At 40.0% G+C, this 15,329-nt stretch overlaps 1 protein-coding gene across 2 annotated transcripts in view; it reads left to right on the top strand.

Annotated features, from left to right (window-relative positions):
• Window positions 1–15,329, top strand: part of cntn2 (contactin 2) — a 78,327-nt gene that overhangs the window by 37,159 nt on the left and 25,839 nt on the right. For both annotated transcript variants that reach the window (XM_061938257.2, XM_061938266.2), the window contains exons 14-18: window positions 570–690; window positions 2,418–2,576; window positions 2,767–2,916; window positions 6,508–6,578; window positions 10,600–10,834. In XM_061938257.2, coding sequence (XP_061794241.1) covers window positions 570–690; window positions 2,418–2,576; window positions 2,767–2,916; window positions 6,508–6,578; window positions 10,600–10,834 — 736 coding nt within the window. The remainder of the gene's footprint in view (window positions 1–569; window positions 691–2,417; window positions 2,577–2,766; window positions 2,917–6,507; window positions 6,579–10,599; window positions 10,835–15,329) is intronic.

Here is a 15,329-nt window from a genome sequence, read left to right as displayed (position 1 = left end):
TTTCCTAATAATGAGCTCGCAGCAGCCAGCTTCCTCTCAGAAGACCCTCGGGTGCCGTGAATGTCAATCAAGTGACAAAAGTGACGTTATAGTGAAGATTTATGATCGCAAATTTTTAGGACTATTTTTTTAATGCCTGGCTGGCTATCGACTGACACACCCTCCGCCATCGACCGGTAGCTCGTGATCGACCTAATGGGCACCCCTGGGCTAGACTGCCCAATGTAAGTCCTCAAAGACAAACTGAACAGTCCTGTTGCGATTGATTGAATGTGTGATAAAAACAGTTATGTTAGTCATAGTTTGTGTTGTATACAACCAAAGTGGTTCTAAACCTCAACTATTTTATTCTTAATTATTTTGAATATAAGAAAACATAGTCATTTGTTTTGAATAACGTTAGGTCCCCCTTGAAATACACTTCATCATGTATTTGAAGATAAACTGAATTGCTGTCGATCAGGTACAAATGTAAATTTACAATGATTTTTGTATGATTTTGAAATTAAATGTATTTGTTTATTTAACACAGCTTTGCTTTGTTTTACTTCTTTCCTGCACTCTTGTAGAAGGAAACCATTGGAGACCTTCTTATTGTTAATGCTCAGCTGAGTCAGGCAGGTACTTATACCTGTAGCGCTCAGACGGTGGTGGACAGTGCTTCAGTAACAGCCAAGCTAGTAGTGCGAGGTAAGTTTGGAATCACAAAATAGTCATTGTAGCATAAAATGGAGGATATGTAATAGGGCTGGACCATTCTCAAAAAATTATCAAAACCAACATTGAGAGCTTTTAACCAAGCAATTAAGTCAACCCCAGACTAAGCTTTTATGGGGGGGCTTAGTTTGGGGCCAGAAAAAACCTCTAGCCACATTAGCACATATAAACACATGTTTCGACACACAGAAAATACAAGACTTGCAACGGGGGTGGTCGTTTCCAGTTTGAAGTCAATCTTTACACTGCAAGGTTGTATAGCAGTCCATTAGTGTGTTATGTCTATAAACCTGGAGTCAGTCCCAGCTGTTCTTGAAGAGGAGAGGATGGTGCAGACTATCCCTGTGCTAGACTCACTGGGATGTTTACGCACGGCCTGGCCAAGGCCATTTGCAGAGGGAGTCGAATTGGACACATTCCAATGGTTTGTCTGATCTTAATTGTCAATTCTGTTCCTCAAGTTGATCAATCTTTGTATTTCAGAAAGCCTCTGCAAGATCCAGTTAATCCAGTTGTGATTAGATTGAGATCGCTGCAGTCTGTTTGCCCGTCGTGATGGACGGAAAGGGTAGATCTGTGGACGGTCATTGGCTCCTGGAACGGCTGCCATCATCTTTTGAATTAGTCGATACACAAAAGCAATGCACATATCACAGTTCCAAATAGATAGATATCTCCCACGTCCTCAACGGAAAGAACTGACAGGCACATTACTCGCCATTTCTCCCAAGAGTCCCTTTATGTATCCGGCAGAAAATTTACTGGAAGGAAAGGGAGGTTCCTCTGAACCTTTGCTTCTTTTTGAGAAAATCTTGTCAATTGAGTTGAGGGTCCAGTTTCTCATATCCATGTTTACGTATATTTCAGAGAACAGTGCTGAAAGAAAGGCTCTTAAAGTTAAGACACGACAAAGAAGCAGGCAGGGGAGATACAGAGAGGGAGGGAGTGCGACCGCCTTCGTCAGGAGCCAGAGCAAAAGAAAAACCACAGAAACATGAAAGAAAACTGAAACACCAAGCCAACAGTCAATGTGAGCTGTTTGTACCCACAGGGAATTCTGCCTTAGTTGTGTAGACACACAGTGGTGCAATAAGTATGTCGTAGACCAATAAGTAGAGCAATAGTTGGGATTAGAATAATCGTGCATTAACCGAAATTGAGGTAGAAGAATTCATCGTGATTTTGATTTTTTCCACACACGCCCATATGTATGCCATTGTCCAGATACACCAATTCAAGTCAATTTAACCAGACAATTTAATTGCCACCTCACAACTTGTATAACTTGGCCAGTTGTCGTCTTTTTGACTTTCAAATGTGCCAGAAGCTTGTGGATGGCTACCGAAAGCGCCTTGTTGCAGTGAAACTTGCCAAGGGACATGTAACCAAATATTAACATTGCTGTATGTATACTTTTGACCCAGCAGATTTGCTCACATTTTCAGTAGACCCATAATAAATTCATAAAAGAACCACATTTCATGAATGTTTTTTGTGACCAACAAGTATGTGCTCCAATCACTCTATCACAAAAAAATAAGAGTTGTAGAAATTATTGGAAACTCAAGACAGCCATGACATTATGTTCTTTACAAGTGTATATAGACTTTTGACCACGACTGTATATAAGGTTAGAGATGTGTAGACTTTATTAGAAAAGTTACTTTGTGGACAGTAATTAAGTTTCTTGTTGTGTTCAGGCCCCCCAGGACCTCCTGGAGGTTTACTGGTAAGGAATGTTGCAGAGACATCAGTGGAACTGAAGTGGAGTCGTGGTTATGACAACCACAGTCCTATCGGCAACTATGTGATCTTAGGACGATCTTCTCTCTCACCACAGTGGAAGCAGATGAGAACGGGTGTGTGAAATCCGCTGTCAATCTGTTGTTGTAAAAATGTTTCTGTGAGGACCAATACATTTTAACATACATCTCAAAAATCAACAACCCTCATGCTGGATTTGTTTGATGCCAATGACTTTAGGGATTTGTTAAATGATACATAAACACTTGTATTTTATTTATTATGATTATTATCGTTTGAATTCAGATCCAGTGAATATAGAAGGAAATGCAGAGTCTGCTAGTGTGGTCGGGTTGTTACCTTGGATGGATTATGAATTCCAGGTCATCGCCAGCAACATCCTGGGCAGTGGAGAGCCAAGCGTGCCCTCACAAACCATTCGCACACAGCAGTCAGGTAAAGACATGCGGACACATGCACACACATGCACACACACACACTCACACACACACACACACACACACACACACACACACACACACACACACACACACACACACACACACACACACACACACACACACACACACACACACACACACACAGGTGGTTCAATCCCCACCTTCTACCAACCTTGTCACGTCCGTTGTGTCCTTGAGCAAGACACTTCATCCTTGCTCCTAATGGGTCGAGGTTAGGGCCTTGCATGGCAGCTCCCGCCATCAGTGTGTGAATATGTGTGTGAATGTGGAAATAGTGTAAAAGTGCTTTGGTTACCTTGAAGGTAGAAAAGCGCTCTACAAGTATAACCCATTTACCATTTACACACACACAAACGTTATTGTATTTGTTACCTTCCTGAGACCTCCGAAAAATGCCTACCTCTGGAGGATCACCCTTTCTAGATATATAGAGATTTGTATTTACAACATTAATAATATACACATACTATGCAAATATATAAAAAAAAGCTTGTTGTAAAAAATACGTTGTAATTTCACAAGAAAAACTTAGAATTTTGGCAGTATTATAATAAAAGTTGTAATTTTACTCAACGATTTTTGAAGAAAAACTGAAAATTTTTGCAATATAATGATAAAAGTTGGAATTTTACTCAATAACAGTCGCAATTTTACAAGAAAAACTTAAAATGTTGGCAATTTTATGAAAGGAGTCGTAATTTCACTCGACAAAAGTCACAATTTTATAAGAAAACTTTAAAATTTCGGCAATATTATACTAATAATCGGAAATTTTACCCGGCAAAATGATGACCAAAGTCATAATTTTACTCAAAAAATTTCCCTAATTTACAAGAACAACCAAAACATTGGCAATATTGGGATAAAAGTCAGCATTTTATATGACAAATGTCACCATTTTGCATTAAAAATGTATTTTACATAAAAAAGTAATAATTTTACGAGAAAATATTGCAATATTACAGATACAGAAAGAATATGAGAAATTGTTCCCAATTTTATAAGAAAAAAGTCGACACATTGTGAGAAAAAGACAGCTTTTAGTTAATTTATTTATTTTTTTGTTTGTAATTGGTTTTTAATCTTCATTATTTACTTCAAGTTATTACAGTATGTCTCTATATTTATTTATTTATTTATTTATTTTTAACAAATTTTGGCCAAAGGGGGCGCATTTCAATTTCTTACACACACTTGTTATTACATATGTTGGCCAGAGGGGGAGCACTTCGAATCTTACACACACTTGTTATTACATATGTTGACCAGAGGGGAAGCACTTTTAAAACCAACACACAGTCCATTTGGAAAATCCTTCCTTTTCGGGACCACCCTAATTTTGATATATTTCACCACCAGGGGTGCAAATGAGACATTCTCTATTAGATGCAATGGTTTTCCGTATTAGGACCATGATTTATGTCCTAACTTGTTCACCGGTCCTCATATGAAAGGTACTTTTCCTTGTTGATGTCTCAGGAAGGGTAGAAATACAAGAACACACACACACATAAACACACACCCATACACGTGTGTGTTTTGGGATTTTGCCTTGTCTGTCACATGTGGTGTGTTGTATGTTGTTGTAGGGATGGGCAATAAGGCCTAAAATCTACATCACGATATCTATTGCAGACTCCTGCGATAACGATATATACAGTATATACACAAAATATGATTTATGTGAATGATAATAAAACCATTTCAAAATGGGTATCAAAGGCTCCTAATTTAGCTGCTGACATGCAGTAACATTACATAATTTCCTATTGTATCACTTTCTCAAAATTATTATTAAACTACTTGCTCATGTACTGTTAATATCTGATTACTTTTTGTTGAAACATGTTTCTATCTATACTTCTGTTGAAATGTAACATTCGTTTTGGGTGCTATTACAAATTCGGGTATGGACCCGATACCAAGTAGTTGCAGGGGCAGTATTGGTCATACCAATGCTGATACTGATTATTCAAATTCAACATCAGTGAATGATTATATTTTGGATTACAATTATAATCAGACAAAAACACACAGGCAGAGACGGCAGGCGGAATGCAGGTAAAACGTATATTTGATGAAAAGCTAGTGCAGCCAGGAAGTGCACAGAAAGCTAACCATTAAACAAACACTAAAAAGAGAAAAGCTATGAGAGCCCAGTCCAGAAAACAAGCCTGGTATATGAAGCAACCCGATTGGTAACCAGGAACAGGTGTTTCCTGATTTCCATAAGGTGAGAGAGGCAGCGCTCAGGCCCGAGGAAAGGTGGCAGGAAATGAAAGACATAAAGAAAGTGAAAACAAGAACGGAGATAACACCACGATCTGGGAAAATAACACAAGTTTAAAAACTGCATGTTGAAGTAAAAGGGAGTTTCCTGTCGTGGGATTCCCAGCATGCCTTGTGTTTGCGTTTATCGTACCGTGACTGAGATGAGTGGGTGGAGTTGACGACCCTCTCTTTTTTCTTACTGTTTGGGTCAGTGCTTTGTAAGCTACTATTAGCAAATGAAATATTGTCTTGAAGTAAATTGAGGTTTGCCTTCCTGTGCGACGGCAAGTTGTTATACTACAGCTATGTACTATGCTGACATGCGTTCTCAACACACATTTATGAATCATAACTGATGAAACCGTAATGGAAATGGGTTTTCTGCTCACTAAAAAGGTCTGCTTTAGTTTTAGTAAAGGAAAAGTGGGTGGGTTTTCCTTAAGATAAAAATAACTTATCAAAAATCTTCAAATTTGCATAGTCACAAATGCTGACTCGTGAAAATGCGGGTTTCTACTGATGTGTATTTCAGGTCTTGTCATCCTCGTCCAGACAGAAGGGTGACACGGCAATGCGGCTGGGTAAAAAAGAGACATCTGAGACGCTGTTCTGAAAAAAAAGTTGCTTTATTACAAGCGAGCGTCATTATACAGGCATGCAGTACCTGGAGGAGGTCAAGTCAAAGAAAATGAGGCACTCCTAACTTGGAGGAGCCAAACCACAGTTTTATATTCCTTCTTTCTCTGTCTGGGTGTGTGTTCATTCAGGAGAGTACAACCTCACCATGTAAGGAGTTATTCATATTTAAGTGACCGGAAAACAACCTCTGTGTGTTGTAACTTAGAAGTTGATGTGAAGATAGACAAGGAGTCTCTCCTCCAGGATAGAGCTATCACTTTTGCATTCCGAAGTCTGAATTTATTGCCTCTTCTCGTGAGAGAGTTAACCCAGTCCACATGCGAATGTCAAACTAAGGCTCCATAATTTATTATGGGCTCAACCATTATTTACTTAAACCTGGTGGTTCGCTTTGTCCATGTTGAATATAAAAATTCACCAAGTGTTGAACATAATATGAGTTAATTAATTCACTTCGCTACTGTATTGGGTTGAGGATATATTCGCTATGTAAGAGCTCAATAGTTCATGTTCTTGGAAATGTAATATTTGACTACCATCTGTAATTCTGAAATCCACATTCAAACAGAAATGTCATCCTGACATTAAAAGTGCCTGATATATGACAGTTTTTACTCTATATTGTACATCATCGTGTCATGCACTTGGTCTTCAGCTCCCTCAGTGGCTCCAAGTGGACTGGGAGGAGGAGGAGGATATGGAAATGAACTTATCATTACATGGACAGTAAGTAGCGCACCTGTACACCTGTACGCGACACCGTGTTGGAGTTGTTTGTTTTTAAAATGTTGTTGCTTTTTTTGTCTGGGTTTTTTGAACAGTTTGATTTGTTTGTTGTTGTTTTTTATTTTTGGGACTTTTAATTTTTTGTTTGAAATATTACTTCTTTTTTTTTTATTGTTATTTTTGTGTCATTGTCCAAGTTTGTTTTTTAATTGTTGATTTTTTTTGTTTAAGTTCTTTGAGTTGTTTTGTGAGCTTGTCTTAGTTGTTTCAATTCTTTGAAATATTTTGTTTTTTGTTTGAATTATTTGAGTTATTTTTATTGTTTTTGTTATTGTTTGTTTTGAAATTCGTTGTTTTTATAGTATAAATCATTTGAGTTGTTTTTTTTTAATTTAGTTATGAGTTGTTTGTCTTTTGAGTTATTTTGTTTTGTTTCAGCCCTGTGATGAGGTGGCGACTTGTCCAGGGTGTACCCCGCCTTCCGCCCGATTGTAGCTGAGATAGGCTCCAGCGCCCCCCGCGACCCCAAAGGGAATAAGCGGTAGAAAATGGATGGATGGATGTTTTGTTTCAGCTGTTTGAGTTATTTGATTTTATTTTGCTATTGTTTGAGTTGTGGTTTTTTTTTGTTTCTTTATTTGTTGTCTTTCTATAGTTGTTTAACTTATTTGAGTTGTTTGTTTTGTAAAAATGTTTCGTTTGTCTTAGTTTGAATTCTTTGAATTATTAATTTTTTTGTTTGAATTGTTTGATGTATTTTTTATTGTTCTTTTTGTTATTTTATGTTTGAATTATTTGAATTTTTTTTTGTTTGAATTCTTTGAGGGCTTTTTTATGGTGTTTTGTTTTAGTTGTTTGAGTTGGTTTACTTATTCATATTGGTTGAGTTGTTTGTTTTGTTTTATTTGTTTGAATGCTTTAAGGTGTTTATGTTTTGAGTTGTTTAAGATGTATGCACTTTATTGGCAGCTTCATATCACCCTAAACTATTTCCCGTCTTTAAACAACATAAAAAAGGACACAAATCAACACGGAAAGAAAGTACAAGTAGATTTAAGCATGGATTTAAAAGGATTAAAGTTACTCGAACGATCAAGACCTAAATCGAGGTTCTTATTTTTGACTTTGAAATTACATCAAAACATGAGCAATATACGCAAAGATTAATGATTAATTTACAAAACCCAAAACGAGCGAAGTTAGCACGTGTAATTTGTAAATAAAAACAGAATACATTGATTTGCAAATCCTTTTCAACCTATATTCAATTGAATAGACTGCAAAAACAAGATATTTAATGTTCGAACTGAGAAACTTAATTTATTTTTGGCAAATGATCATTAACTTAGAATTTAATGGCTAAGTTATTGTCTTGCTGAAATAAGCAGGGGCGTCCATGATAACCTTGCTTGGATGGCAACATATGTTGCTCCAAAACTTGTATGTACCTTTCAGCATTAATGGTTACCCATGCCTTGGGCACTAATACACCCCCATACCATCACAGATGCTGGCTTTTGAACTTTGCGCCTATAACAATCCGGATGGTTCTTTTCCTCTTTGTTCCGGAGGACACGACGTCCACAGTTTCCAAAAACAAATTGAAATGTGGACTCGTCGGACCACAGAACACTTTTCCAATTTGCATCAGTCCATCTTAGAGGAGCTCGGGCCCAGCTAAGCCGGCGGCGTTTCTGGGTGTTGTTGATAAATGGCATTCGCTTTGCATAGTAGAGTTTTAACTTGCACTTACAGATGTACCGACAAACTGTAGTTTTCTGAGGTGTTCCTGAGCCCATGTGGTGATATCCTTTACACACTGATGTCGCTTGAGGGATCGAAGGTCCGTAATATCATCGCTTACGTGCAGTGATTTCTCCAGATTCTCTGAACCTTTTGATGATATTACGGACCGTAGATGGTGAAATCCCTAAATTCCTTGCAATAGCTCGTTGAGAAATGTTTTTAAACTGTTGGACAATTTGCTCACGCATTTGTTCACAAAGTGGTGACCCTCGCCCCATCCTTGTTTGTGAATGACTGAGCATTTCGTGGAAACTGATTTTATACCCAATCATGGCACCCACCTGTTCCCAATTAGCCTGTTCACCTGTGGGATGTTCCAAATAAGTGTTTGATGAGCATTCCTCAACGTTCTCAGTCTTTTTTGCCACTTGTGCCAGCTTTTTTGAAACATGTTGCAGGCATCAAATTCCAAATGAGCTAATATTTGCAAAAAATAACAAAGTTTTCCAGTTCGAACGTTAAATATCTTGTCAGAATCAGAATAGTTTTTATTGCCATTGTTTGAGAACGGGTTCACAAACTAGGAGTTTTACTTGGTACGGTCGTGCAACATAAAACACATATAACACAGAATAGAATAACATGAGCTATAACTGAGCTATCAGATCTTGTTATTGTTCATGTGTCTGATGGCCGAGGGGAAAAAACTGTTCAGGTGGCGTGAGGTGTGGGTCTGGATGGACCATACTTGCCAACCCTCCCGGATTTTCCGGGAGACTCCCGAAATTCAGCGCCTCTCCCGAAAACCTCCTGGGACAAATTTTCTCCCGAAAATCTCCCGAAATTCAGGCGGAGCTGGAAGCCACGCCCCCTCCAGCTCCATGCGGACCTGAGTGACGTCAGGTGCGCAACACCACGTAAATCGTTGGCCAACCAAAAAGTAACCCCAGTATGCTATAGCCAACATTCACCAGGAGATGGCAACAGACAAACATAGATCACTATTACATTCCTCCCCTTTTAGAAATGTATAGAAGTTACTCAAAATAAATAAACAACCCAACCAAAAAATGCAGCAGCTCGATTAAAAAACTGTACTTAAGCCACATTATTTTCTTTTTTTTGAGTACTGAACTCTTAACCCTCATTTGTAAAAAAATAACATGCTTATTATACAAACAGTATTTGTACACCTTTAACAGATTTTTATACCGTCTTCAGAGATTCAGTTTTTTTGGTGGTACTCGAAACCTTTCTGGGTACCTGCGAAAGGGTGTTCAGCATGGTTAGAAAAATAGTGACAGAGAATAGAACAAGGATGGACAATTCAACCCTTAACTCAACAATGAGTAGATGAGTGTTATGTGTGTGTATATGTGTAAATAAATGAACACTGAAATTCAAGTATTTATTTTATTTATATATATATATATATATATATATATATATATATATATATATATATATATATATATAAATAATAAAATATATATATATATATATATAGCTAGAATTCACTGAAAGTCAAGTATTTCTTATATATATATATGAAATACTTGACTTGGTGAATTCTAGCTGTAAATATACTCCTCCTCTCTTGACCCCGCCCCCAGCCACGCCCCCCCCCGACCACGCCACCCCACCCCACCCCCCACCTCCCGAAATCGGAGGTCTCAAGGTTGGCAAGTATGATCGGATGGACCGTAGTCTCCTGCCTGAGGGGATAGGGGAGAATAGTTTGTGTAAAGGGTGAGAAGAGTCAGCTGTGATCAGACCCACACGCCTCCTGGTCCTGGAGGAGAAGAGGTCCTGGACGGATGGGAGTTTGCAGCCAATAAACTTCTCAGCACCACGTACGATGCGCTGCTGTTGATGCTTGTCCCGTACTGTGGCGCCGTGAAACCACACGGTGATAGAGGAGATGAGGATGGACTCGATGAAGACTGAGTAGAACTGCACCAGTATCTCGGTCGGCACCTTCGCGGTCTATTCAATTGAATATAGCTTGAAAAATATTTCCAAATCATTTTATTCTGTTTTTATTTACGATTTACACAACGTGCCAACTTCACTGGTTTTGGGTTTTGTATCTTTTTTGTCCATGACAATGAAATGTGAAATGTTATTTACTCTGCTTCCTCGCTCTCTACTCAAAGGCTCAGGAAAATCTACTCTAATTACTCTGCACAATTTGACATGTATTCCTGAAAGTTTATTGATAAGTGACATGAAAACCTTTATTAATGTATTCATCATCTTCTGCTCAACCTTTCAGCCCATGGCCAGAGAATACCAAAATGGTGATGATTTTGGTTACATCCTGAAATTCAGGAAGGAAGAAACGACATCGTGGACTGAGGTGCGCATTCCTTTGGTGGAGTCATCCCGCTACGTGTACTCCAACGTCACCCTGACGCCATACACGCCCTTTGAGGTGAAGATCAAAGCTTTTAACCGCAGGGGACAAGGTCCATTCAGCCAGATCGCTGTTGTCCACTCAGCTGAGGAAGGTCAGTATATCTCAAATATTTCACGATGTGCATTCACACCCATTATTTGTTGGTCCAGTCAAAACAAACTGCTCTGTTTGCTGTAGTGTGAAAGCTGACTGCACCAACAGACCAGAACACTGAATATGATGTCAACAATTTTTACCTAAACAGCCAACATAAAGCTGAGAGCAGATCATAAAAAAATAGGAGTCAATTGAATGCCAGAAGTGTAAATACAGTAAAACTGTTTAACATACCTGGATCTTTTCAACAAAAGGGTCACATGGTGCAGGTCTACAACTACACTCTTCATACATTGAAAAGAACCAACTAAATCCCACATCAATCAAGCAGAAACTCTAACCTGAAAACAACAGCATTGGAATGAGCATAATATGACATGAAGAGAATATGAATACTTTTAGATATTTAGGCAAGGCAAGGCAACTTTATTTGTATAGCACTTTTCATACACAAGGCAGACTCAAAGTGCTTCAAAGACAACAAAGTGAAATGAAAGAAAATAAAAGCAAAATTAAAATGCAGACAATAAAAATAAAAGTAGTGCGGACGTTAAAAGATTAAAAGATTTAGCTGAAAGCTAAGGTGAACATAAAAGTTTTCAGTCTAGTTTTAAAAGTAGTCAGAGTTGGGGAAAGTCTGACATCTTCAGGAAGTTTATTCCAGCTATTTGTTGCATAGTGACTGAATGATGCTCTCCCTTGATTTGAATTTACTCTGGGAACCGCTAACAGATTGGTCTCAGAAGATCTTAGTGATCTAGAGGGCTTATATAGTGGGAGCATATCGGTGATATACTTCGGCCCTAGACCATGTAGTGATTTATATGTGAGCAGGAGGATTTTGAAATCAATTCTCTGATGTACAGGGAGTCAATGTAAGGATTTACGAATTGGTGTAATGTGCTCACATTTTTTGGTCTTTGTTAGAAATCTAGCAGCAGCGTTCTGAACAAGCTGTAGCTGCCTGACAGTTTTTTTGGGAAGACCTGCAAGGAGACCATTACAATAGTCTAGCCTACTGGTAATAAAGGCATGTACAAGTTTTTCTAAGTCTTGAGCTGACATGAGCCCTCTAAGTCTTGTTACATTTTTGAGGTGATAGTAGGCTGATTTTGTTACTGATTTGATGTGACTGTCGAAATGTAAATCAGAATCTAAAATAACCCCAAGATTTCTGGCTTTATTTGAGGTTTTCAGGGACACTGATTGAAGGTGTTGGATGACTTTAAACCTTTCTTTTTTAGCACCAAAAACAATTATCTCAGTTTTATCTTCATTTAGTTGTAGGAAATTTTGGCACATCCAGTGTTTGACTCACAGAAGATCTATGGGGCGATAGTCATTTGGTGATAGTGCTACATAGATTTGGGTGTCATCGGCATAGCAATGATGGTCAATGTTATTATTTTGCATGATTTGTCCTAGTGGGAGCATATAGATGTTAAATAAAGTCGGCCCTAAGATTGAACTTTGGGGGACTCCACACGGTTCTGATACAAAGTCACCAATGGAAACAAAATAGTTCCTATCTTGTAGATATGACTTGAACCAGCTTAAAACTGTGCCTGAGATCCCCACCCAGTTTTCCAACCTGTCCAAAAGTATTGAGTGGTCGACAGTGTCAAATGCAGCACTGAGGTCTAATAGCATTAATACTGAAGTTTTGCCAGAGTCTGTGTTTAGACGGATGTCATTTATAACTTTAAGAAGGGCCGTCTCTGTGCTATGAAGAGGTCAAAATCCTGACTGGAAGTTGTTGTGGCAGCCAGTAGAAGCCAAGAAGTGACTTAGTTGTTGGAGGACAACTTTCTCAATTATTTTACTTATGAATGGTAGATTTAGGGAAAGTAAATAAAATATTACCTTTATGTTTAATTATGATCATGATTTCTGGTTGTTAGGCCAGCAGAGAAGGTCTTGCTGGCCCTGACGGCACACCACTGCTGTTTAAAAGTGTCTCTTTTTTACAATAAGGGTGATATTTGCTTATTTTCTGTCTGATAAGATCATTCTTCTCACTAAGCAGATTATATGTTAGAGTGTTTTACTTGTTTTAAGGGTTTTGGTCCTAAATGATCTGAGTAAGATATTACAGCTTGTTGCTGAGATTTGATGAGCTATATTGAGTAAAAATGTCAGGCTTGGACGGAGGAAGGGACTCAGATGCAGAGAGGTGATTCCAAATAAAGCTTTTATTTTGAAATACTCTTTAAGCCTCCAGAGCCGAGTAAATTCAATTACTATGAAACACAAAAATACTATCGACAAAATGTTCCAAAAGGGAAAAACCGAAAATCACTCCAAAAAAAAGGAGGAATACAAAAATAAGGACGATATAATTAGCACCGTATCTGTTATCAAAAACTTTAACAAAAAACGCTCCAAACAGGAGGAAGAAAATAAAGACTATAAAACTTAACTACTCTAATCAATGTAAACAAAAAATCACTCAACAAACTTTGAGGAAAAAATCTTTAAGGAAAAATAATAACTCACCACTGCGGTAGAAAAAGGTAGGGTAACAAAAGTCGCTCTGAGGGAGGAAAAAAAGTCAATTCAAAATTACAGCGTGGGATATTCTGGGAGCAAGGACGTAGACGTGAGACAAGGCAAGGCATGGACATGAACAGGGACATGGAACGCAAGACAGGCACGAAAGCTCGAGACAATCTGGCACAGAACAAGGGGAGGCTTGAGCTTATAAAGAACATGAGGGTAATGGGAAACAGGTGGAAACAATCAAGGGTCAGGAACGACGTCAGACTGGTGACACAAGAGGAAGGACCCGTGATCTGAAACAAGAGGAGTTGCTTTTCAAAATAAAACATGTAAATCACAAGACAGAAAAAACCAAGACAAGACTTCCCTCACCGCGGTGTGACAGTACCCCTCCCTTTAGGGCCGACACCTGACGGCCCAGATTGTCCGGGATGGTTTCTATTGAAATCCTCAATGAGGGTGGAGTCCACGATATGCCGAGAAGGCACCCACTGTCTCTCCTCTGGTCCGTACCTTTCCCAGTCCACCAGGTACTGTCTGCCCCGGCCCCTGCTGCGAACTGCTAACAACTTCTTTACTTTGTAAACAGGACCGCCCTCAATCATCTCGGGTGGTGGAGGGGATGTGGTGGCTGGAACCAGCGGGCTTACTTTGACGGGTTTCACTCGGCTGACGTGGAAGGTTGGGTATACACGCAGGGATCGGGGCAGACGGAGTCGTACAGCAGAGGGTCCGATGACTTTGGTGATAGAGTATGGACCTATGAATCGTGGTGCAAGTTTCTTGGATGGTACTTTGAGTCGCATGTCTTTGGTCGAGAGCCATACTCTATGCCCTGGCTGATATGCAGGAGCGGGTTTCCTTTTACGATCCGCTGTCTTCTTCATCCGGTCTCTTTGTCGGATCAGCACCTGACGAGCTGCTGCCCAGATGCGTCGGCAGCGTCGGACCAGGGCATGTGCCGAGGGGACCGATACTTCCGGCTCATTGTCTGGAAAGACTGGAGGTTGGAAACCATAAGCAGTTTTAAACGGAGAAAACCCTGTGGCAAATGTAGGTAGTGCATTGTGAGCATACTCAACCCAGACCAGGTGTTTACTCCATGTAGAGGGATTCTGGGACACCAGGCACCGGAGGTTGGTTTCCAGTATCTGGTTGAGGCGTTCGGTCTGGCCGTTGGCCTCCGGGTGATAGCCTGAGGTCAGGCTGGCCTTAGCTCCGATGAGTCTGCAGAAATCCCTCCAAAACCGTGATACAAACTGGGGGCCCCGGTCAGAGACAATGTCTTTCGGGAAGCCGTGAATCTTGAAAACATTGTCCATCATGATTTCTGCCGTCTCCTTGGCGGAGGGCAACTTAGGCAAAGCAATGAATCTCACCATTTTGGTGAAACGGTCCACCACAGTTAGGATAGTGGTGTTACCTTGAGAGACCGGGAGCCCCGTGACGAAGTCCATGGAGATGTCGGACCACGGTCTGGAGGGAATAGGTAGGGGCTGCAACAAACCCATACGGGACCCGGATGATGTCTTGTTCCGAGCGCGGACCGAACATGTCTCCACATACTCCCGAACCTCCGGTTCCATGGATGGCCACCAAAATCGCCGAGAGATGGCGAACATCGTTCTCCGCACTCCCGGGTGGCATGAAAGCGGGGAGGTGTGAGCCCAATGGATCACCTGTGAGCGCAACCCAGTCGGAACAAACAAGCGATTACCTGGGCACCCACTAGGTGGCGGGGTTCCACCATTTGCCTGCTTCACCTCATCTTCTATTTGCCAGGTAACCACTCCAACCACACGGGACAGTGGAAGGATAGTTTCTGGTTCCTTGGCAACAAGCTCGGGGTCGAAGCGTCGAGACAGGATGTCTGGCTTGACGTTTTGAGACCCCGGCCTGTAAGAGAGAGAGAAAAACGGTTTAAAAAAAGTGCCCACCTGGCCTGGCGAGAGTTGAGTCTTTTAGCCTTCTTTATGTATTCTAGATTTTTA

This window comes from Nerophis lumbriciformis, linkage group LG03, assembly GCF_033978685.3.
Source record: "Nerophis lumbriciformis linkage group LG03, RoL_Nlum_v2.1, whole genome shotgun sequence".
Taxonomy (NCBI): Eukaryota; Metazoa; Chordata; class Actinopteri; order Syngnathiformes; family Syngnathidae; genus Nerophis; species Nerophis lumbriciformis.
The sequence above is the reverse complement of the archived record's forward strand: the minus strand, read 5'-3'. Positions and strand labels throughout refer to the sequence as shown.